The sequence below is a fragment of the Stenella coeruleoalba genome (genome assembly GCF_951394435.1).
Source record: "Stenella coeruleoalba genome assembly, chromosome: 16".
Lineage (NCBI taxonomy): Eukaryota > Metazoa > Chordata > Mammalia > Artiodactyla > Delphinidae > Stenella > Stenella coeruleoalba.
In genome coordinates, this window is record NC_137162.1 from 84,292,082 (window position 1) to 84,317,016 (window position 24,935).

The following is a 24,935-nucleotide window of genomic DNA, read 5'->3' on the forward strand; positions in this document are numbered from 1 at the left end:
GCCGCGGGTCTGTGGAAGAGGCCTGTGGACACGCAGCAGTGTCACTCATGACACCTGAACAACTCGGAGGTCTGTCCACTGATGAGTGCGTAAATAAAGCACGGCGTATCCTTACAGTGGAATAGCGTTATGTGATAAAAAGAAATGAAGCACTGATACAGGCTGTAACATGGGTGCTAAGTGAAAGAAGGTGGTCAGAGAAGAAGACTGTGTGGTGTGTTTTGCTTTATATGAAACACCCAGAATTAGCAAGTATATAGGATCTGGAAGTAGATTAGCCCTTGTCAGGGGCTGGGGACAGAGAGGAATGGAAAGTGACTGCTGGTGAGGTTTCTTGGCGGGGTGGAATGTTCTAAAACTAGATGGCTGCATAGCCCTGTGGGTTAGGGTTTTGTTTTGTTTCGTTTTTTCCAGTTTTTTGTTTGTTTGTTTTCTGGCTGCACCATGCGTCTTGTGGGATCTTACTTCCCCGACCCCTCCCCGGCCCTCAGCAGTGAAAGTGAGAAGTCCGAACCAGGAGACCACCAGGAAATTCCCTGTTTGGCCGTGAATTTTCCACTTAAATGGGTGAATTTAATAGTACGCTAATGATATCTCAAAGCTTTTTTTTTTTTTTTGAAGAAAGTAAATAGAATTCTCACATTAACCACTAAGCCTAAAAGTGGACCAGGATTGAATGTCCCACCCTCAGCGGTCTGTTCAGGTTGGTCACAGTTTTGAATTCGTACATCAGTTACTTTTCTTTCTGCCTGGTCCACTCCTGGCCATTTCCCCTGTGCCCAGGGGACGTACTCAAGGAAAGCAAATCTTTTAACTACTAACATGAATAAATGAGCTAAATCAAAATTTCAGAGACAAATCTGCTGGCAAAAATTATAAAAAAATAAAATCACACAGTTAATTCCAAGATCAAAATGATCTCCATCTATTTGAATACTTAGTGATTTATAATAACTTGACTCTGTAGTGATGAAATGACTAGTGCTTTCCCTGTGTAAACTTCAGACTCAGGAAACCTTAATTCATGTTAAAAATATACAGTACGTGTGTCTATTCTGAAATTACTCATCTATTCTAAATAAACTTTTTTCAAATCTAATCTCCATGGGGGGAGTCAGATTGTCCAAGTTTTCTTAAACTGTATTTCTAATGGAGAAGAGATAAATACTTAGGGGGGAAAAAGTGGATATAATAATGGTGAAAATAAATAAAAAGGGGAGGAAGTTTGTCTGCGTTTGCTATGGGATAAAGCCCCATCTCTCACTTGTGTTTCATGAGGTCTCCACCCTCTCGCCAGAATGTCTCCCTACTCCTGCCCACCGGCCCTTACCTGGCGTCTGAGTTCTCACTCGTGACCCTCCCCACAGGCCTCTGACCAGGTCGCTGCTTCTGCTTGTCATAAACAGTTAGGCTTAGAAACATGAACCATGGGCAGCTGCTAGGTCAGGAGAGGAATTTTGAGTCCATGTGAAGAAAGCAGACATTTTTTGAGGCAGGGACAGACCGTTTATACGGTGCTTCCTAGCCAGTGGGCCCTCAGTGAGGACTGGCCGTGCTGGTGCTGCAGAACTGGCCATGGAAGTACAGCGTGGTCTGGACACGGGCATTTCTAGTCAATTCAGGTGTCCACCGTTGAACAGCTATCATAGCAAATAAGTTTCCCCCAGCCTGTGTTCCTTGGTTTATGTGGAAAGTTCTTGTTTATTATTTGTTCCTCCTTAGAAGGACCTTTAGGTCATTGTCACCGTGGTCGTCATCATCATTATCATTTAAGTTATTATACATGCATGATATTTCTTATATGCATATTATAATTTCATATCAAACTCAAATTCTAATGCTTTTGGAGTTTTAGGAGCTATGATTTACAATTTTTAAGATTTAATATTTTTAAGATAATATTGCAGAACCAAAAAAATGAAAATCATATCATACCTAATATAGTTCCTAAAATGATGTAAGACTTCTTTTTTCAATTTAGGCTTTCTAATGATAATATGATATCATTAGCTCATGGATACACCAGAGGTTTGTCAGCTTGCTCTTTTTTTTTTAACTGAAGTATAGTTGATTTACAATGTTGTGTTAATTTCTGCTGTATAGCAAGTGATTCAGTTTTACATATATACATTTTTTTGATATTCTTTTTCATTATGGTTTATCACAGGATATTGAATATAGTTCCCTGTGCTATACAGTAGGCCATTGTTGATTATCCATTCTCTATATAATAGTTTTCATCTGCTAATCCCAACTTCCCAGTCCTTCCCTCCTCCCCTACCCACCCCCTTGGCAACCAGAAGTCTGTCCTCTATGTCTGTGAGTCTGTTTCTGTTTCATAGATAAGTTCATTTGTCATATGTTAGGTTCCACATATAAGTGATATCATATGGTATTTGTCTTTCTGACTTATTTCACTTAGTATGATAATCTCGAGGTCCATCCTTGTTGCTGCAAATGGCATTATTTCATTCTTTTTATGGCTGAGTAATATTCCATTGTATATATGTACCACATCTTTATCCATTCATCTGTTGATGGACATTTAGGTTGTTTCCATGTCTTGGCTATTATAAATAGTGCTGCGATGAACATAAGGGTGCATACATCTTTTTGAACTGTAGTTTTGTCAAGATACATGCCCAGGAGTAGGATTGCTGGATCATATAGTAACTCTATTTTTAATTCTTTGAGGACCCTCCATACTGTTTTACATAGTGGCTGCACCAACTTATGCTTGCCCTTTTTGAACGTTGTCTTATATGAAGCCCAGGAGCATTTTATTTTACTTTATTTCATTCCATTTTGATTTATTTTGCTTTTGTTTCCTGAGTAAGATCGGTAATAAAACGCTTAAGATCCCTGATACCTCGAATGTCTTTCTAAGTTTGAAAACTTTAATCAGCTTCATCTGTCATTTTATCTTGTTGAGGGATGTTGACATTCTCTGGATAATCCTTCAGCTTTCTCCCCATCGTCCCCCACAGCCCTGGCCATGCTCCACCCCCAACTGATTACAAAGGTCACCCCTTCCTTTAGGAACAACGGTTATGCTGTCACCTGTGTGTCACACTCTGTTCTAGATAAAGTGTTCCTGCCCTCACGTCCCCGATCTCATTGATGTCTCTGGAGAAAGGCTGATGTGTCTCCTTATAAACCCCTCCCTTGAATGATTTAAAGCTTGATGCTGAGCTGTACAGAGTCCTGTTTGGGTAGCCGTGCCTCAGAGAGGATGTGGCCACTCTGCATTTACTAAAAGGGCATATGGTCCTCCCAGCGTGAGCTGCACCTGCCTTGTGTTGTCTGGAGTTCTCTGAAGGTGCCCTGTGCCAGTGCTCAGTCAGGAGGGAGGCACTCTCTGTCCTCTGGGGACTTTGGGCAGAGGGAAAAGAGGGCTGGAGGAGGTGCTGGCGGTGCATGTAAGCCTGCCGGGCAGCGCTCTCTGAGAAGCGACAGATAAGCCGGGACTTGAAGGAAGTGATGGAAGAAACCAGGGGATTTCGAGACGGAACATTCCAGACAGAGCGGCAAGTGCAAAGCCCTGGGGGGAGGCTGCAGTGGCTGGAACAGAGTGAGCAGGAGGAGAAAGGTAGAAGACGGCTGGGCTGTAGAGAGAGGTGCTGGGGCAGATTGTGGAGCCTGGTGGACCAGGTCAGTGAGACTTCCAGAAGGAGGCCATAAAGCAGAGCTGCTGGTGCTTACGGGAGTGGGAGGAGAATCGACCTTTGAATTTGGGAACTTGGGGGAAGCGGCGACATCACAAGAGCAGGCGCCGTCAGGTGGTCCGTGACAGACGCCTGGTTAGATGGGCACAGAGGATGTGGAGAAGGGGATGATGGGCAGTACATGTAAAGGGTGGCAGAGAAGGAAGGTCTCGCTGGAGGGGGCGGGGGATGAGAGATATTTTCTATTTGATGGGGGGATGAACAGCATATTTTTAACCTGATAGGAATCATCCAGTAGAGGAAAATATTGCGTGTTTTTGTTCTCCCTTCATATGTGTGTTTCTCTGATGCATTCCTGTGTTGTATCGCCCACATCTCTCTCTCGCAAGACTGTAAACCTTTATGACATTAATAGCTCTGTTGTACTCTTTTTTGAGTTTTACAGGGAAGAAACGTGATAAACTCACTATAAACTAATCCCTATGTCTAATAGCCCTTGAGTTCCTGCCCCATCAAAAAAAGGTTTTTCTAAAAGAATAGGATCCAGGTTATTCACCCACATCCTCCTTGGTATTGAATTGTCAAAAGAAAAACCATAGTGTGAGTACCAATAGAACTTAAATTTATATCTCACTAGCTATAATCAAATGCTTTTCTGAACCATATGCAAAAGAAAAAAAAAGGAATTGCTGAAATTAAGAAAATATCTTAACACATGTGGAAATAGTAAAAGGATGTTTGCACAAAAAATGTCAAATGTAGTAAACAACACTGGTCTCCTGTAATAAAAGAGGTACTTTGCTGTCAAATGTGATTTTATAATAGTTTTGGCCATCATGTGTGACAGAAGTTCATTTTATTTACTATCATGAATTTGTGAGACCAGGAGCTGTCATTTTAACCATTTTATTGAGGAAATGTAAAACATCCTCAATACCTACAGAAAGAACATGGTCATTGTTATGGGACTTAGATAAAGGGCACATCAGCTGAGCTACTTTTGTAAATTCCATGTAAATCTGGGTCTAATGTAGAATTAAAATAGTCTCTACTGCAAGAGCCATGAGAAAAAGAAACCCTTTTTTTTTAAATGAGCGATTTTAAATTAACAGTGAAAACTATGTTATCAGAGCTTTAAAATCCTAACGTGTTTATGAATACAAATATTACAATTTTCAGTAACGGTTAAAAGCTTATCATCTAAGCATTTTTAAACGTTCTAAATGGCACCTTCTAGCTTTCTCAACTTTTTCTGATACCACGGTAAATTCCTTGTGGGAAGAACGTGAGAAAATGATACTCTGATTTGACAGAATATAATTCATGGTCTTTATTTACACAGTGGAGTGTGAACCTTACTGTTTAATCATCTAGTCACTAAGGTACATGCATTTCCCATCTTCAGCAGCACAGCGTGTCAGCATTTCCAACATTTGTCAGAGACTCTAACCACCTACTGACTGCTGTTCAGTTGAGACCATTGGGATCTGAGATAGTGGGGGAAATGTGCTCACTGTCCTTCTGGGTTTCTCAGAGTTGTAGCCCTCTATCAGGTTAGATCACCAAAAAGCAAGGGCACAACACACTCCAAGTGTGTGCCGAATCCCCTTTCCTCAGAAACGCCTTCGTTGAGTTAAAGCTTAAAATTTAGTTGCTGTTTATATTGAGGATTTGTGTTTAAAAAGAAAAAAGCCATTGGAAAATTTCTCTGTCTTCTGTATTTTTAGATTTTTACTGACTACAGTTCACATCCCTTATGTAGAGAGCCACCGTCAAGAATTCCTCCTAGAAATTAGAATCAAGAAAACGTGGTGGTAGTTTTTTCTCCGGATGATCTTGCATGCTTTCCTTTTTCAAAGATGAACACTACAGCCCACTGTGTTTCCATTAATACTTTTCCTTGAATAGGGTTCAGAATTTGTCCAGTTAGAGTGCTTCTCCTCAGGAGCTAGTAAAATACATGCACCCACTTTCCCAAATAGTTTCTCTTTCAAAACCATTTTAACCTGCCACGTTTTATATGTTCAGAGTTTTAGAAAATTCAGTCTTTTAAAATTAAATGCTTCTAAATAAACAGAAATAAAAATAAATATAAATATAAATTAATATAATGAATGTAAATATATAAATACATGATAAGTATAAATACATAAATGTAAATAACTATGTACATATGTATAACTAGAGGAAGATTTTGGTGGCCGTGTTTTTCATCATCCCATGCCTTTGCCTTTTGAGGAGGCCACACAGATCGATGCTTATTACACCTAGAGCTGAGGAGGTGTTGTCTGTGTCTGTCTGGATCTGCAACGTTGGTTTCTGACCCTGAGCGACTAATGTGACCATTTTAAGTTTCAGTTTCTTCACTGTAAAAGTTGGGTAACAGCAGTACCCACCTCATGGGGTTATCCTGAGATGTGTGTGTGTGATTTTTTGTTTTGTTTGCCTTGAAGTGAGAGCCCAGCCGGAGAACCCAGCTGTGTCCTCCGGACCCATCTTTCCTCACCTACAGCCTTTCCAAACCTAGGGGGAAACATTTCTTCCTATGGTAGCTCATCCATGAGTTACAATGTCCTACATTTGTAGAACATTAGACAGTTATCAAAGAGATGCCGACTGTAAAGAATTCATTTGACTGCTTGAATGTTATCTTCTGAATGAATGATTCCTCTCTTTTGACCCACCTCTACTCCGAAGCGTGGTCCAGGGGCGGGGGTCCCCAGGATGGTCCCCGAGGCGTGGTCTTCAGGCGGGGGTCCCCAAGCCAGTCTCCGAGGCACTGTCCCCAGGCGGGGCTCCCCAGGCCGGCCCCCGGGCGGGGGTCGTGTAAAGCGTGGCCGCCTTGAGTCGCTGCCGCTGTGCACTCGCTGGTACTAACTGCGCCGTCAGCCCTGGAGGCGCGGAGGCAGTTTTCTCTGAAAGAGTCAGAGAGTATGAGCGATGAAATTCAGAAATTAGACTCAAATTCAGAAATACATGCCTGACGAAACTTCAGTTCTTTTCCATTGCAGTGATAAGGAGCGCTGTGGTTGATGGTTTCCACTATATTTTCAGGGGGTTTGGGGTGGTGGTGGTGAGCATCTTGGTCATAAATGAGAGCAGGCCGAGATGGAGTCGAGTCCACAGGGCGTCTACACCTGCTTCCGGCTCTACTGGAGCCACATGCCGGCTCCCACCCAGCCTCCGTCCAGAGCCCCTCCCCTCTCTTTTGGATTAGAATGGTTTTCTGGGCTTAGTAGGCAGCTGTGGGGACTCCGCTGAGCTGGGCGGGGGAGTGGTCTGCTCTCAGCAGGTGGGCGGAGACCTATCTCTGCGAGGGGACCCCACGCCTCTGCCCCGGCGGGCAGTGAACCCGGCCGCCTTACACTCACTTACCAGATTGTTACTGCTCAGTGGCAGGAGTGGCTCCCTTCTCATTCCATTGAATGACGATAGCATACCTGTTTTCTTAATGAGGGTGAGGCCGCCAGGTGTTTGCTCTATAAAGTAGATAAAAATTACTCGGCCTGCGGGCCACAGTGGTTTCTCTTCTCTGTGTCTGTGTCACTGTTGCATCTCACAAACTGTCTTTACACTGAATCACATGGAACTTTTTGTATGTTTGCCTTACAATAAATGGGTCTGGGGCTTGGGAAGGAAAGTGCAGAGAAATATACATTTTTATTAGGAGAGAAATCAGAAACCACTCTCTCTATTTAGAATAACCTTTAGTATAAATGTATCCAGTTGTATTAAGGACAAAATTATTATTGGAATTTAAACTAGTTTCTTTTTTCTAAATTGAAGTATAGTTGACTTACATTATGTTAGTTTCAGTTGTACAACATAGTGATTCAGTATTTTTATAGATTATGCTGTTTCAAGAAATTCTATGATAAAAAAAATACTTTTCATTTTGTCACCTACCTTTGTCTTCTCTGTGATATAAACCTTAAAAATATTCTCAGTCTCCTGGACTCATTTTCTATGCTTAATAACTTCTAAGCTTAATATCTTAAAGCCAGAGGAAGCTGCTACAACTGAAAATTTTTCAATGTAGGGAATAAAAATCTATATAGATGTATTGAAATTTATTTAGCTTCTTTATAGGTTACATTTACAACTTCATTTTTTAGAAGATAAATTTAGTATAAGAGTTTTCTTGAAATTTTAAGCTTAGAGATGTTATGTTTTCCTCTGGTCATTTTTGCCCAGACAACAGTTTTCAACGGAGGACTCATCTCATAGTCACATTGCTCACAAAATGCTCATTCCTTATCCTGTATTCTCTGTAGCATCACAAAATCTGTCATTACTGACCAATGGTGTCACACTTCTCTACCTTGATAAGCTTGAATTTCAGGTTTCACATTCATTCCAGCCTTACTTGACATCTTCCCAAACAAGCTGCTGAATGGGCAGGTCGGGTTGTGTGGTATCTTAGGATCTTCTCACCAGACACGCTGAGTGCTGTCGCTGGCTGTCGCTGTCGTGTCCTGCCCGACTGTGAGTCAGACTCCTGGCCGCCCTAACCTTCCAGACCCAGCTGTGGGAGGTGGAGGGCGGTGTGTAGGGGAGAAGCCCTGGCAGCTGACAGGACTGCCTCCAGGCCCAGGAGCTGTATCTGTGTAGCTGGGACTGAACTCAGAGCATTATTGCTCTAATTTGAGGCTCATTTAGATGAGCTTAGTTGTCTGGTTTTCCCCTCTAGAGAAGACAGGAATTTTTTAAAGAAGAGAGAGGATCTACGTAAGGCAGATATGCTAGCACCGCGAGGAGTGATCACAACGTGCCATCTTAGGAACAGACAGAGGATTTAAAACTGGCTGTGAGGTCAAGTCCAATAGAGCACAGTGTGACATCAGAGTGGGTGAGCTGCTGTCTACGCCTTCGGGGCCTTGAGGGAGGCCTGAGTCCGCACATCACAACAGTGATGAAGGTGGCATCAAGTAAATGTTAAATATTTCCATCTGTTTAAGAAAGAGAAAAGTTTCATTTTTTCAAAAAGTCTATTCAAAATTGGTTATACAAAGATTGGTCCTTGTAGGGAGTGAGTTTCCACTTACTGGGAATCACCCATTCATTTATCTAACTCTTTTTGACCCATTGCCAGGACAAAAATTAAGAACAAAAAATATTTGTTCAAATTGGTCACCTACTCTGTTTTCCAAACCTGATTCCATCTGTTTTTTGGTTTTTTCCCATGATTAAATTCTCCCTTAAAAGATCAAGGAGCGCCTCATATTATTTTATTACTTTTGGTCCTTCATTTGAGGGATAAGTTCATACTTTTGAAAAGTATTCAGCACATTGTTTTGTCTGAAGTTTTATGGACAATAAAAGATATTACACCAAAATTTAACATAAACGTCAAATTTCATGGCCATGATATACTATTTGTATCCTTCTGTTCTGTCTACCTTTCCTGTTTTCTAGTCTCTGCTTTCTGTGTTGTTTTTTTTTTTTTTTTTTTTGAGGTACGCGGGCCTCTCACTGTTGTGGCCTCTCCCGTTGCGGAGCGGACGCACAGGCTTGGCTGCCGTGTTTCACGGACCTATCCGCTCTGCAGCATGTGGGATCTTCCCGGACCGGGGCACGAACCCGTGTCCCCTGCATCGGCAGGCGGACTCTCAACTACTGCGCCACCAGGGAAGCCCTCTGTGTTGTTTTTTTTCCAAAACCACTAAAAGTGATGAGAGAAGAGTTTTCCTTATCACATCATTTGTTTTTGTTCATATTTTCTTTTTTGTCTAGATTTCTGGTTAGAAGTTGCAGTTGTTAGAATTAGCCTACCAAAGATGTCATCTGAAAATTTTTTACTTCCCTTTTTAGTTATCTAATAAGGTAAAAATCTATTTTTTGTGTGTGTGTGTGTTTATTTTAGAAGTATAGTTGACTTACAATGTTAATTTCTGCTGTACAGCAAAGTGATTCAGTTATACATACATATATATTTTTATATTCTTTTCCATTATAGTTTATCATAGGATATTGAATATTGTTCCCTGTACTATACAGTAGGACCTTGTTGTTCACTCATCCTATATATAATAGTTTGCATCTGCTAATCCCAAACTTCTAAGCCATCTCTTCCTCAGCCCCCTCCCAATTGGCAACCACAAGTCTGTTCTTTATGTCTGTGAGTCTGTTTCTGTTTTGTAGATAAGTTCATTTGTGTCATATGTTAGATTCCACATATAAGTGATATCATATGGTATTTGTCTTTCTCTTTCTGACTTTGCTTAGTATGATAATCTCTAGGTCCATCCATGTTGCTGCAAATGGCATTATTTCATTCTTTTTATGGCTCAGTAATACTCCACTGCATATATATATAACATCTTCTTTATCCATTCATCTGTTGATGGACGTTTAGGTTGTTTCCATGTCTTGGCTATTGTGAATAGTGCTGCTATGAACATAGGGGTGCATGTATCTTTTTGAATTATAGTTTTGTCCGGATACATGCCCATTAGTGGGATTGCTGGATCATATGATAACTCTATTTTTAGTTTTTTGAGGAACCTCCAGACTGTTTCCCATAGTGGCTGCCCCAATTTACATTCCCACCAACAGTGGGAGGGTTCCCTTTTCTCCGCACCTTCGCCAACATTTGTTATTTGTATACTTTTTTGACGATGGCCATTCTGAATGGTATGAGGTGGTACATCATTGTAGTTTTGATTTGCATTTCTCTAATAATTAGCAATGTTGATCATCTTTTCACGTGCCTATTGGCCATCTGTATGTCTTCTTTGAAGAAAGGTCTTGATCTTCTGCCCAGTTTTCAGTTGGGTTGTTTGGTTTTTTAATACTGAGTTGTGTGAGCTGTTCATATATTGGAAATAAGGCCCTTGTCAGTTGCATCATTTGCAAATATTTTCTCCCAGCCAGTAGTTGTCTTTTCATTTTGTTTATGGTTTCCTTTGCAGTACAAAAGTTTGTAAGTTTGATCAAGTCCCATTATTTTTGCTTTTATTTCTGTTGCCTTGGGAGACTGACTAATAGAGTCAAATCTTGATTAACGAACGCCCTGGCAGTCCCTTTTGTGTGAATGCAGCCACATTAAAAAAAAAATCATCTTCGTGAATCATGCACAAGAGCTATGAATCCATACGCCAACCACAGACCCCTCCTAACTGGAGGTTAAACTCAAGTGCAGGCCGAGGACTGTCCCCTTCAGCCAAGACCTGACTTCCTCCTTCCTCATGTGACTGCTTTCTCTTTATAAATGAAGTACTATCCCTCTTTTCACTCTCCTCCTCCTTTCCAAATAAGACGTGTAGGTCATTTTTGTTATTTGAAAAGTTATCACCACTGTGCCTTTTCACTTAATATCTAGTTATGAAAGGAACATCTTTTTCCTATTCAGTTTAGGAAATTTTAGCACTCATTGAATGAGGGGCGAGGCAGGAGGGAAGAGGGTTACTCAAGGGGCCTGCACTTGGAGCCGAGAACTCCTCCTGACCCCCAGAGGGAGGCTCAAGTAGGAGGGCACTCGGGGGCCCTCTCCCTTCCGGCTCACCTCATTATTTTTCCTCTTATTTCTGCCAACGCTGGCGGCAAGCTCACCTCCAGGGACACGTTCTTTTTTCCTGCCTAAAGTGTGGGGAAAATGTCAGAGTTTTGTTGAAATAAAATTGGCCTTTGGAAGAAGCAGCATTTGCTAGGAGACTTAGGATGGGTGGGCCCCAAGGGGACTGCAGGGAGCCCATTCCTGTGGTTTGGGGTCGTGACCTGGGGGTTCACGGCGTTGCCTCGAGGGGGAGGGAGCGCCGGGGTCCTGGGGCGCCGCGTGGGGAACCACCAGCTCGGTTCCGGGGCGCAGCTTCTCCCGCTGTCGTCCACATCAGATCAGATTCTCCCAGTGCTGCTTCCGAGCGCGTCCTGGCAGGGGGGCGGGTACGGTGGGGGAACAGAGACGCCTGGCCCAGAACAGACACGTGGGGGCCCGGGAGCTGCGTTTTATCTGATTCTCCGTGATTCCTCTGCTCCTGACCTTGAGCGACCGCTTGGGAGCCATGTGCGCGGCTTGGGTCTGGGGACGCAGGGACCACTCGCTCCCGTCGGACAGGGAAGCAGCGGGGCGGGGGAGCTCTGGCCTCGGTGGCGGGTCCCAGGCAGCAGGGTCCCCGCGGCGCCCCCAGGTTACTCTGTACAAGTCCTCTCCCCTCACCCTCAGCCCCATTTCCCCTTCCAAGAAAAGTATGGAAAATTAAGATTTCTCTTTGAAACGAAGCTCAACTGTCGACCTGCTTCCGAAGAATTTCAGGAACCCCACCCGCCAACCCCAGGGTCCCCTCGGGGCATAGCCCCCGAACCCGGCGCTGGACTCCGAGCGCCCCAGCCTCTGTGCGCACAGGCCTCTCCCCTGACAGACGCCGGGCTTAAGTGCCTTTAGCCCGGTGCCCAGTCACTGCGAGGGCTCCCTGACCACTCTCTCTAGCTCTCCTTGTGTCTGCTGTGGGAATGGCTGGACTTGTTTTTGTGTAAAATTTAATATGTTTGTATTAGACTCAGCTTTCTGTGATACTTAGAAAAAACTTTTAAGAACAAAATAAGTAAGATAGTGAGAAAATTAAGATGCTTTGGTGATGTACAAACTTGTGAAGTAAATTTATTTTAAATGTCACAAAACGCTTTAAAGAGCTCCAAGTAAATTTAGAAGGGGATCTACTGGATTTTTGCTAACTGCTAAAAAAAAAAAAATGTTTTCCTTAATTTCTTGTCCAAATATTTCAACTTATATTAACTGGTAGTTATTTCAGAGGAAGATGGGAACTCTGCAATCCTTAGTTTGTTATAATGTGTTTGTATTCAAATGTTTGGAGAAAAGATTAAAGGCAAACTTATGGCTTGGGAAGAAAGTAGTAGAAGTGGTAACAATGGATTGTTTTCTAAACTGTCATCATTTTCTGGAATTACTGACATTAGCAACTCAGCAGGCATTTTACATCCAAAAGGATTTATTTTGATCTGCCACGCTTTACTGTGAGCTGCAACAGTAACCTCATAGCTGCTGTACTCCATGATTTGTTCCCTTCTGTTGTTTAAAAACAGGGGTTCTTTCAACTGCATAAGAGATGAATTCTATCATTAGAACTTTTACCATCAGGCTCAAGAAGTATATTTAAAACTCATTTCTTTCAGGAAACAGGTTTCAAGATCTAAGTCTTTTATTAAGATAAGTCACGGCCTTTTCAGTTTCTCCAGAAATACTCTATTTTTAATTCCCGAGGAAAACCACAGTAATAAAAACAAATTAACCTAATAGGTTATTTTCTTTCTTATGGCACCTATTTTTATTAATAGAATTCCAGCTTACAGATTTCTTACTATCTGTTTAGTTAAAGCAATCATTGGTAACATTTTACAGTATTTTATAAAGAACTTTTTTTATATATATAAATATGTCTGTTTATAAAATCATGGACTGATTTTTTTTTAACATCCTTATAGGAGTATAATTGCATTACTATAAAGAACTTTTAAAGTAAAACTTTTTGGACCTTTGCAGCAGCTCTGTGTGATCTTCTTAGTGATGCTGTTCTGCATTATCGAGCCCTTGTCCTTCCTAAGGGACACAGAGGGCAGAGCGAGCAGATGTTACCCAGCGTCAGACAGCAGAGCCAGACTTGCTGCACAACCTCCCTCCCCATGACGTCCTCTTTTAACTGTTCCTCTGGTAAACTCAATACTGTTTTCCCTTGGAGCGTGTGTTTAAAAAGAAATCCTAGACGCGTTCAAACATTACTGCTCACTCTCTATTTTCTGCTTTTGAATGACTCATTCCCATGCTTGATGAAGCTCAATTTTTTAAAAAACGCCCCAAGTATTCATTGCACAGACTTCCATGCCTGGGGAAATGCAATGTGGAAACTGAACCTAAGACCATTTTAAATAAACATATGAGTTTTTATATGGTACTGCTTATTTAATTATTTAATGCTTCTGATTTATGTAATAGTGCCAGCCCCATTTATGTAATGGAGCCAAGCTCAGCACCCTCACCTGAAAATGAAGGATATTTCTTTACTTTACTTCTGAATGTAAGACTCCATTAGTATAGGATAAAGTGTAGCCTAAAAATATAAGTGTGCTGTATTCTATTCCATTCCACATCCTTTGATTCCAAGTTAAGAACCACTAGGTGAATTTGCCTCTAGCTCTAACATTCTGTTTTTAAATCAAATGTCGGGCGACATTGTGGTATGTGGTATTTTTCTCTAATAAATCAACTGCTATAGGTGGATTGTAGTTAGCTTTCTAAATCTTTGTTTAAATTGTGTGTTTTCTCCCCCACCCAGAGTAAAAGAAGCTGAAGAGGTATGTAGGCAGAAAAAGGGAAAATCACTTTATAAAATAAAACCAAGACATGACTCTGGAATTGTAAGTATTTACTCTGTTTTTTTAACTTGTGATTTTCTTTGGCTTTTAAGCACTCTTTTCTCAATATATACAAATTCACCTAATAATATTTTAATTATTTTCCTCTTAAGTTTGAACAAATAATGAGCCTCTGACTTAAAGAATCTCCTTTTCCTTCTGCCTTTAATCAGGCCCCAAAGGCTAAAAGAATCTCAGCATTCAGCATTCAAAGACTAACAATTAAGATAAATCCACTGAGGGGGTGCACGTATGTGTGTGGGGTTGCTGGCAGGGTTGGGGGCCACCGTTCACTTTCCTCATCACACACGGATCACAGCACAGCTGTTGTAATTGGATGAGCACCCTTGGGATCTAACACATGAAATGCCAGGTGCATTGTTGTCCTTTGCCGGGACCAGGGCTCAGGCTCTGCGGAGTCGGCTGCCCAGCAGCTGTCAGCCCACAGCCCGAGTGTAACAAGCCAAGGTGTTCCCTCTTTGTCCGCTCTCCCCTTCAAAATAAAACGCCAAGTTGTGCCCCCAGAGAGGAAAGGGTGGTGGAAATGACGAGTTTTCCCTTGTGGTACTGTCAGTGTTTAGTTGAGTGTTCGAGGGGTTGTCATTTGACCCCACAGAGTAAGTAAATGATGATGTTTTAGGCCTTAAAATAGGAGCAGTTTGAATTGAGTTAGTCTCATATAGTCTAAATGGAAGATATTCAAATAACCCAAATTGGAATACCGTTTAACAGCTTTATTTAGAAAAAAGTTAGAAATTATATCTTCATTTAAAAGATTTTCCTTTCAGTTTCTCTGTATAAAAATCTTATGTAACAACAAGTATTTTATTATGGTTTGGTTTATGTTCTGTCTTTTTGATGAAAGTACAATCTTAAAGTACATGTATAGAATGAGCGGGAAGTTATTTATTAACCACAATTATGGAATTATAAGGATAGAAAAGAGATAAATCACATTAACCATGAGATGAAGCCTCGATTCAATTTTCATATTTATGTATTTGCACACATAAATATGAGAAAATGAAAAAGGTGACCTGGTATTCTTTCATGTCGATTAGAAGCTAAATTTTCAAAACTTTTGTCCTCAAAAACATTCAGGGATTTGTCTTAGTGAAAATTCTAAAAGATAAAAGAGATTCTACTTCTATTTTATTCCTTTATCACCTTGTGTATCTTTAACCTTTTTTCAAAGAATTTGATCCAAATGAAAAGACCTTGTTTGGGTTATTCTAAACGCCATACATTTTTAAAGTTCTTCCTTCTAACTATAACTCTTCCCTGGTGCATTTATTTTCAGAAAGCGAAAATAAGCATGAAAACCTGAACAAAGAAAAGCAGAAAGAAAATGAGTCCCTGCAGCCACTTCCACAGAATTCAGCCGACCTAGGGCAGGAAGGAAACTCATCATTTTGATCACTTTTCTTCTTGGCCTCTTGCATAATCTTTGTGTTTTCCAGACAGTTCACTGATTGTTGAATTCTACTGTATATTAAAAAAAAAAAGAAAGGAAAAAAAGCAAAAGCAGTAGGCCAGTGGAGAATGTGACACCTTTTCTTTTTGTAAAAGTTTATGGTATTTTACCGATAGACCAAAACAGCATGTGTAAGAGGCAGTATCTGCATTAATTCTGAACATGCTAAACAGTAACCTTCAATTTAATGATGTGCAAATAGCCCTGTCACAGTGAAACACGTTCCGTTCTACTGACGACCAGTACTCCACATCACTGCATTTAGAGTTATGGTTAAAATGTTATTTCTAGTGAATTGTTTGTATCAGTTTCACGTCTACATATAAATTTTCTATTTTGAAATTGAAGTACCATTTATATATGTCATAGTCAAGGCTTTCCCAGCTCTTGGGTTGGTCTCTGTAACTATATATTTGTGAAAGAAGATTTTCATTTTTTTTTACTCATCAGATAATGAATAGAAAAGAATATAGCAAAAGGAAAACCCTTCCTATAAATCATTTAAAATAGGCAGGAATCAGAAATGAGGGTGTTTATCAACTATGTCCTTTGGGACCTTACATAAAGCCAATCTGCAGCAAAGGTCAATTAAACCAAAGCTGTGCCTCTCTGTACTTTTACCATTGCCCTTCACAAAGAAAATGACACAATTTTAAGGAATTTAAATAAATGATGCTCATAAAATTGCCAAACGTGACTAACTGGTGGCAAAAAAAGAGTAACTTTTAGATGGATTGGCATCTACCTAGAACTTGTTACTTAAACCCAGCTGCCTCAGTATTGTGACCTGATTGGGGTTGTCTTTATGTGTTATGGCAGTTGATTAAAAACTATGAAATGAGTATGCAAGGATTTATGATCTAAAGGCACCTAGGAAAAGATTTTATTTTAGATTGAGAGGAAAAAAGTAAATCTTCCACTCTCTATGAAAGTATTTTAAAATCAGCTCCTGATGCGTTGTGATGGTTTTGTCTAACATTAATAGATATTTTAAAAAATTCTTTTAATGATATGTTTTGGGGTACAGCTGTGAATAAAGGGGAGAATGTGTTGCTAATGTAAACCAATCATGGAATCAACTTAAAAAGAAACTCTGAATCATAACTATGTTTGTATTTATGTAGAGTACGGTCCTTAGCTTTCAGTCTGTAGTCGACATGCACAGACACAGTAGTGGCTATCGGGTTGCTGTTCTGCTGTTCTCCTATCTCCTTCGGCCCCTCCATGTGTACATGACTTTCTTCAATGATATAATAGGGCATTTAACAGAGATCGCTATGTGCAATACTGTATTTAGTGTTTCTATTTTAATTTTTCTAGGATGTTAATTTATATGAAAATAAAATGAATAATAAAAGAGTTCTGTGCCTATTGTGTATGTATCACCTAAAGATACTTGCAAAATACTTACCATGAGGGTGGAATTAAGTTAGATCGTCTGTGTCTGAAGATCCTTTTTAATTATTATTAATTTTTTAAAAATAAATCTATTTTATTTATTTTTATTTTTGGCTGTGTTGGGTCTTCGTTGCTGCGCACGGGCTTTCTCTAGTTGCGGCGAGCGGGGCTACTCTTCGTTGTGGTGCACAGGCTTCTCATTGTGGGTACTTCTCTTGTTGCAGAGCACGGGCTCTAGGCGCACGGGCTTCAGTAGTTGTGGCACATGGTCTCAGTAGTTGTGGCTCGCAGGCTTTAGAGCACAGACTCAGTAGTTGTGGCAGACATGGCATGTGGGATATTCCCAGGCCAGGGCTCATGTTCCCTGCATTGGCAGGCGGATTCCTAACCACTACGCCACCAGGGAAGCCCCCTATTATTAATTTTTATTGGAGTATGGTTGCTTTACAATGTTGTATTAGCCTTCACTGCACACACAAAAAAATGAAACAGCCATACACATAAAGATATCCCCTCCCTTTTGGACTTCCCTCCCATTTAAGTTACCACAGTGCATTAGGTAGAGTTCCCTGTGCTATACAATATGTTCCCATCAGTTGTCTATTTTATACATACTATCAATAATGTATATGTATGAATCCCAGTCTCCCAACTCTTCCCACCCCATCCCTTTCCCCCTTGGTATCCATGCATTTGTTCTCTACATCTGTGTCACTTTCTGCTTTGCAAATAAGATCATCTATACCATTTTTCTAGATTCTACATATGTGTTATTATACGATATTTGCTTTTCTCTTTCTGACATACTTCACTCTGTATGACACTCTAGGTCCATCCCCGTCTCTGCAAATGACCCAACGTCATTCATTTTTATGGCTGAGTAATATTCAATTGTATGTATATACTACATCTTCTTTATTCATTACTCTGTTGATGGACATTTAGGCTGCTTCCATGACCTGGCTATTGTAAATAGTGCTGCTATGAACATTGGGGTGCATGTGTTTTTTTGAATTATGGTTTTCTCTGGGTATATGCCCAACAGTGGGATTGTTGGGTCATATGGTAGTTCTATTTTTAGTTTTTTAAGCAACCTCCATACTGTTCTCCATAGTGTCTGTATCAATTTACATTTCCACCAACAGTGCAGGAGGGTTCCCTTTTCTACACACCCTCTCCAACATTTACTGTTTGTAGGTTTTTTGTTGATGACCATACTGACTGGTGTGAGATGATACCTCATTGTAGTTTTGATTTGCATTTCTCTAATAATTAGTGATGTTGAGCATCTTTTCATGTGTTTGTTGGCCATCTGTATGTCTTCTTTGGAGAAATGTCTATTTAGGTCTTGAAGATCTTTAACGTTTCTTATTTCAGGCTTAACAGTTGTTAGTAGTGAAGTATTTAATGAATGTTGGTCTTTAGAGATAACATAATCATTGTGCTACATCAAAACATTTTTAAAATTATTTCCTTATGCAATTTTAAGGAAGAAGTTTTTCCCACTTATGGACACCAATGCATTAATATCTGAGAAGTCTTTTTTCTAAAAGTTAGAAATTTTATGCAAAAATTCATCTGATACAGATTAAGTGGTGATGGGTTATTGGAAGATGATAAAGCAGAGGACATTTTGGTACAAAGAGATGGATGTAGACAGGGAAATAGAAGGAATAAAATAGAAGCATTATGCTAATGGAAAAGCATGAAAAGACTTTCTTCATAAATAATCTTTGCATTTAGGTCTGATCTAATTTTTCATCACCTGTACACTGGCTTGTCATCTCCTTTGTGCCAAGGCCTGGTGCTAACTAATAACCGACATTTTAAAAGGAGAATATGGAGGGAGGGTGAAATGGGTAAAATGCCAACTGTATGATGATGGACAGAATCTAAACTTTTGGCAGTGAGCAGGCTGTAGTGTGTACGTAAGTCGACATACAGTGTACACGTGAGAGTTATGTAATATTATAAATCAGTGTTAGCACAATAAAAAATAATTTAAAAAACTATAAAGGAAAAGAACTAAATGTCAAGTTGGGGGGAAAACGTGTAAAGCAACAATTAAAACTCATTGTAATGTCCAGTTCAAAGAGTGCAGAGTGCTAAATGCAGAGGCATGAGGAAGAGGTGAGTGCAGGGGAGAAGAGGAGGCCCTGTAGGCACCGGGAGCCTCACTTCTCTCAGACCTGCAACCAGGCGAGACTCAGGAGCAGGGCAGCCGCAGAAAGGGACTTTGTGCTGGGAGCTAAGGTAAGTTTATTACGGCTCGGAGGCTGGATGCCTGGAGTCCCGGGCGGGCGGGCAGCGGCGCTGACGTCACCCGGGAGCCTGTTTCAAGGGAGGTCTTAAACGTTCCAAATGGGAGTTTGGCGGACGTGAGGCGACGTTTCTAAGGAAGGGAAGGGCTAAGGAAAAAGCGTGGAACACCGAGGCCGAAGAGCCAGCCACCGCGTGGAAAAGTCGGCCCCGCAGAGAACAGGAGGAGGCGAGAGGCCGAGGCCGAAGGCTTCCACCACGCCGGCGTCGTGCAGCGGAGCCAGGGAACCAGCCTGCACTGGCGACCGGACCCGGTTCCGGTGACCTGGCCCTCCCTGCGCCAGCGTGGGGACGGGGCGGAAACCGGCGTGAAGAAAGGCGCGGGGAGGCCTGAGACGCGCCTCCGTGAGGGCCGGGAACAGGGGCGGGTCACGGTGACAGGCCGGCCTCAGGGCTGTTACTCGACAGCCTGGCTCCGAGCATCAGTGAGGCGGCACGGGATCGGCGACCCTCAGGTTCCTGCAGAACCGCCTCTGCCGCGCCCTCCAAGAAAAGCAGCTGGGGGTCTTTGCCCCTTAACCGGCTTCATTTCTTCTCAGCGCCTATCACCGCCTGACTGACGTCATGCAGTTGAAGTGGGGGCGGGGCAGGCGCGAGCTGTAGCCATTGGCCGGTGCTGCGGGCCCCATCCCTCCCACTTCTGTATAGAAGGAGCCCCAGCCGGGACTGAGGGGAAATGGTTTTCTGAGGTGCTGATCGGCCATCTTCTCGGTGGGCTAGCTTTCCGATTAAAGTCGTTATTCCTTCTTCCAGCAACTCGTCTCGGGGCGTATTGGCCCTTCATGCGGGAGCAGAAGGAGCTTGGGCTCGGTAACGTCCTGTTCCTCTGGTCTGTGCATCTGCTTTTTTGGCCAGTTCTACACTGTTTTGGTGACCGTTGCTTGGCAATACTGTCTGAAGTAAGAGTGTGAGACGCCTCCAGCCTGTTCTTCTTTGTGAGGATCACTTTGGCTATTTGGGGTCCTTTGTGTTTCCACACAAGTATTAAGAGCATTTGCTCTATTTCTGTGAAAAATACCGTAGGAAGTTAGGCAGAGATTGCATTCACAGTGTACATTGCTTTGGGAAGAATGGACATTTTAAAAATACGAGTTCTTCCATTCCATGAGCATGGGATATCTTTCCATTTATTTGTGTCTTCTTCATTTTCTTCATCAACGTCTGGAAGTGTTCAGTGTGCAGGTCTTTCAACTCCTTGGTTAAATGTATTCCTTGGTAGTTTGTTCTTTTTGATGCTGTTGTCAATTGGATGGTTTATGTTCTGTTTCTGATGGTTTGGTTTTTGTGTTTAGAAGAGAAATTGATTTTTGTGTATTGATTTTGTAACTTTACGGAATTCATGTATTAGACTAATGGTGTTTTGATGGAATGATGTAGAAAATTGGGACTCCTCGAAAATCTCACTGTTTCTATCACATCCAGGTCATCCATAACATGGAAGACATAGTGGCTCCTACTAGCATCTAACAGAGTGCCTTTCAATTCCTTGTGGGCTCATACAGGGGTGATTAGGTTCACGACTTTGTGTGAAGTGGATCTGGGTAACAAGGCTTGGCTTCTATAAGGAAGTGTGACATTTTCTCTGCTTTTCTGGTGTGGGATTGACACGGTGTTTTGGAAAGTGAGTTACTATCCAGTAATTTCAAACATACAGAAAACTTGCAATAGCAAAACAAAGTCCTGTATATCTGCCTGCTCAGATTTCCCAGCTGTCCTTGCTTTCCTGCACTTGCCACTTCACACAAAATACGCCAGTGCATTTTACCCAAAACAGGGCCACTCTTCTAGGGAACCAGCATGTAACCTCCAAATGAGGAAATTATGATGGTTTCCATGTTACAGTCCAATCCACAGGCCCACTTCAAATTTCACCAGCTGCTCCAACTCTAGGGAAATATCTTTTCCCATTCTGATCCAGTTTTATTTTCCTGGAACTATGACTGATACTTTCCTTCATTTTCACAACCTTGATGGATTTAAAGCACACAAGATGAGTATGATCTGAGCGACCTTTTCTGTATTGTAACGTGTATCAGTACTTCATTCATTGTGTGCATGTATGTGTGTGTGATTATACAGATCATTTACCATTTAAGCCTTTTTAAGTACACCATTCTATAGTATTAACCACACTCACATTGTTGTACAAATATCTTACCCATCCATATTCAGAACTTTTCTATTTTCACCAGTGAATCTGTGTACCCATTAAAGACGAATTCTCCTCAGTCCCTGGCAAAAATATTCTACTTTCTGCCTTTGAATTTGACTTCTACAGGTACTTCATATAGGTGGAATCATGTCATTGTGTTCTGTTTGTGACAGGATTTTTCACTTATTATAATGACTTCAAGGTTCATGTATGTGGTAGCACGTGTCAGAATGTCCTTCGTTTTTCAGCCTGAATTCCATTCATCTGTGTGTATACAACCACATTTAGTTTATCCACTCATCCATCAATGGACAGTTGGGTTGCTTGCACCTTTTGCTATTGAGGTGAATGCTGATCTGAAGAAGGGTATACCCATATCTGTTCCAGTCCCTGCTTTCAATGTTTTAGGTGTATACACTGATGTGGAATTGGTGGATCATAGGTTAATTCTATGTTGAAGTTTTTGAGGAACAGGAACACTGTTTTCCATAGAGGCTGCACCATTTCACTTGATTCCTTTTATGGCAGAATAATAGGGCAATTTATGGATCAACCCTATGTTGTTTATCCATTTACCCATCGGTGGGCATTTGCAACATTTCTACCTTTTGTCTCTTGTGAACAGCACAGCTATCTATACATGTACACGTTTTCAATTCTTTGGGGTATATATCTAGGAGTGGAGTTGTTGAGCTGTATTGTAACTGTATATTCACATCATAAACATAGGTTGCATCCTTTTCAGTTTCCACAAGTAGTGTTTAAAGTTTCCAGCTTCTCTGCATTGTTGTCAACATTTGTTATTTTTGTACTTATTTTTTTAATTAATTAATTTTATTTTTGGCTCCATTGGATCTTCGATGCTGCACGCAGGCCCTCTCCAGTTGTGGCAAGCGGGGGCCACTCTTCATGCAGTGCGCGAGCCTCTCACTGCGGTGCTTTCTCTTGTTGCAGAGCACAGGCTCCAGGCACGCGGGCTTCAGTAGTTGTGGCATGCGGGCATCAGCTGTTGTGGCTCACAGGCTCTAGAGCGCAGGCTCAGTAGTTGTGGTGAACGGGCTTAGTTGCTTTGCGTCATGTGGGGTCTTCCCAGACCAGGAATCGACCCCATGTCCCCTGCATTGGCAGGCGGATGCTTAACCACTGTGCCACCAGGGAAGTCCCAACATTTGTCATTTTTATTTTTTTGCAGTACGCAGGCCTCTCACTGTTGTGGCCTCTCCCATTGCGGAGCACAGGCTCCGGACGCGCAGGCTCAGCGGCCATGGCTCACGGGCCTAACCGCTCCGCGGCATGTGGGATCTTCCCGGACCGGGGCATGAACCCGTGTCCCCTGCATCGGCAGGCGGACTCTCAACCACTGCGCCACCAGGGAAGCCCACATTTGTTATTTTTAAATTTTCTTGATAATAACCATTTTAGAGTGTGTGAGGAGTTATTGCATTGTGGTTTTAATTTGCATTTCCCTCCTATCTTGTCAACTGCTTGGTGACCATTTGCATGTCTTGTGTGGAGAAGAGATGATTTGAGTCCTTTGTCCATATCTAAAATTGGGTTGTCAGTCTGTGTTGATGAGTGGTAAAAGTTCTTGATATATACTAAATAAAGACTCATCAGATATATAATGTGGAAGTATTTTCTTTCATTCCGTGGGCTGTCTTTTCACTTTCTGTATTGCATCTTTTGATGCACAAAGATTTTTAATTTTGAGGAAATCCAATTTTGTTTTTTTCATTTTGTTGCTTGTGCCTTGCTGTCAGATCTAAGGAACCACTGCTAAATCCAAGGTTAGGAAGGTTTATCCCCATGTTTTATTGGAGAGTTTATACAGTCGTGCCTCAGTGTCTGTAGGGGACTGGTTCCAGGACACCACGCAGATACCAAAATTCACAGATGCTCAAGTCTCTTATAATAAATGGTTTGGTATTTGCAAATAACCTAGGCACATCTTCCTGTATACTTTAAATCATCTCTAGGTTACTTATAATAACTAATACAATATAAATGCTGTATAAATGTTGTAAATACAATATAAATGCTATGTAAATAGTTGCTGGTTTGTGGCAAATTCAAGTTTTTCTTTTTGAAACACTTTCAGATATTTTTTTCTTATATTTTTGATCTGGAGTTGGTTGAATCCATGGATGTGGAACCCGTGGATACAAGGGGCTGACTGAAATTTTACTTTTTACATTTAAGCCTTTTATGTATTTTGAGATACTTTTTAGTATGTGGCATGAGGTAAGGGTCAAGTTTCATTCTGCTGCATGTGGATAGCCAATTGCCTAGCAGCACCATTTGTTGAAAATACCATTTCCCCCCAATTTGGTGCTGTGGACTGTTGTGTAAAGTCAGTTCATCATAGATGGATGGTGTATTTCTTGGATCTCCAATCAATTCCATCTGTCTATATGTTTTTATTTGTTGTTGTTGATGTTTTGGCCATGCCATGCAGCTTGTAGGATCTTAGTTCCCGGACCAGGGCTTGAACCCGTGCCCTTGCAGTGGAAGCACGGAGTCTTAACCACTGGACCGCCAGGGAAGTCCGCATCCATCTATATGTATATCTTCATGCCAGCATCACAGTGTGTTCCCACACAGTGGGGAAGTGTGCACCTCCAACTTTTATTTCCTTTGCAAAAATTGTCTTGGCTCTTTGGGGTCTCTTGAAATCCCCTATTTTGGGGTGTCCTATCCTGCTCCCCTTTACATGGGTATACCCCGATTTGCTTATGCATTCATCTGAAGACAATAAGGTTTAGACATTATAAGTCTAAATGATTCCTTTAAGGTTTAGACATTATAAGTAGAGTTCCGTGCATAATAGCGTCCTTGTTTCTGTTTGCATACAGATTAGTAGTGCCATTGTGTGAAAACTGGAGGCATGATGGGTGGATCTTAAGGTGTGAAAATTGTTTGGCTTGGAAAATACTGCCAAACTGTATCTCAAGAGGCCGTGTGTGCGTTCCATCAGCAATGGAGAGTTGCTGTTGTTCCTCACCCTCCAGTGATCTCTATCGTCAATGTGTGAGGAGCTAGGCAGTCCTAACTGGGGTGTAGATCTGTCTTGTTGTTTTACTTTGTGATTCCCTGAGGGTATACGGTGCTGATCCAATTTTTGTCCACTTATTATCTGTATATCTTCTCTGACCAGGTGTCTTTTTCGACCTTTACCCAGTTTTTTATGCAGCTGTTTGTTTTATAGTTCTTTGTGTAATGTGAGTACAAATTCTTTATCAGATATGTGTTTTGTAAATATTTCTCTCTCAGTTTTTTTGCTTGTCTTTTAGTTTTCTGAATAAGATACTTAACCAAGTAGAAATTTTTTAATTTTATAAAGTACATGTTACTAATTTTTTCTTTTTGTGTGTGGGCTGTGCGTGTTGTGTGTTAAAAGTCAAAACTCATGATCTATGTGACCAAACCCATGGCCATGTAGGTTTTCTTCTATTTTTTTTATACTGTTCGTAGTTTTCTATTCTGAATTTGCCTGTGGACAATGTTGAATGACTTTTGGTGTAAGTTGTAAAGTTTGCATCTACATTCAGTTCATTGCATATGG

The 24,935-nt window shown here is 41.3% G+C and overlaps 1 protein-coding gene across 1 annotated transcript in view; it reads left to right on the plus strand.

The window, feature by feature from the left end:
- Positions 1 to 16,912, plus strand: part of FMN2 (formin 2) — a 315,421-nt gene extending 298,509 nt beyond the window's left edge. The window contains exons 17-18 of the mRNA XM_079899446.1: positions 13,952 to 14,033; positions 15,331 to 16,912. Of these exons, the coding sequence (XP_079755572.1) occupies positions 13,952 to 14,033; positions 15,331 to 15,357 (109 nt within the window). The 3' untranslated portion in view covers positions 15,358 to 16,912. The remainder of the gene's footprint in view (positions 1 to 13,951; positions 14,034 to 15,330) is intronic.
- Positions 16,913 to 24,935: the final 8,023 nt, after the last annotated feature.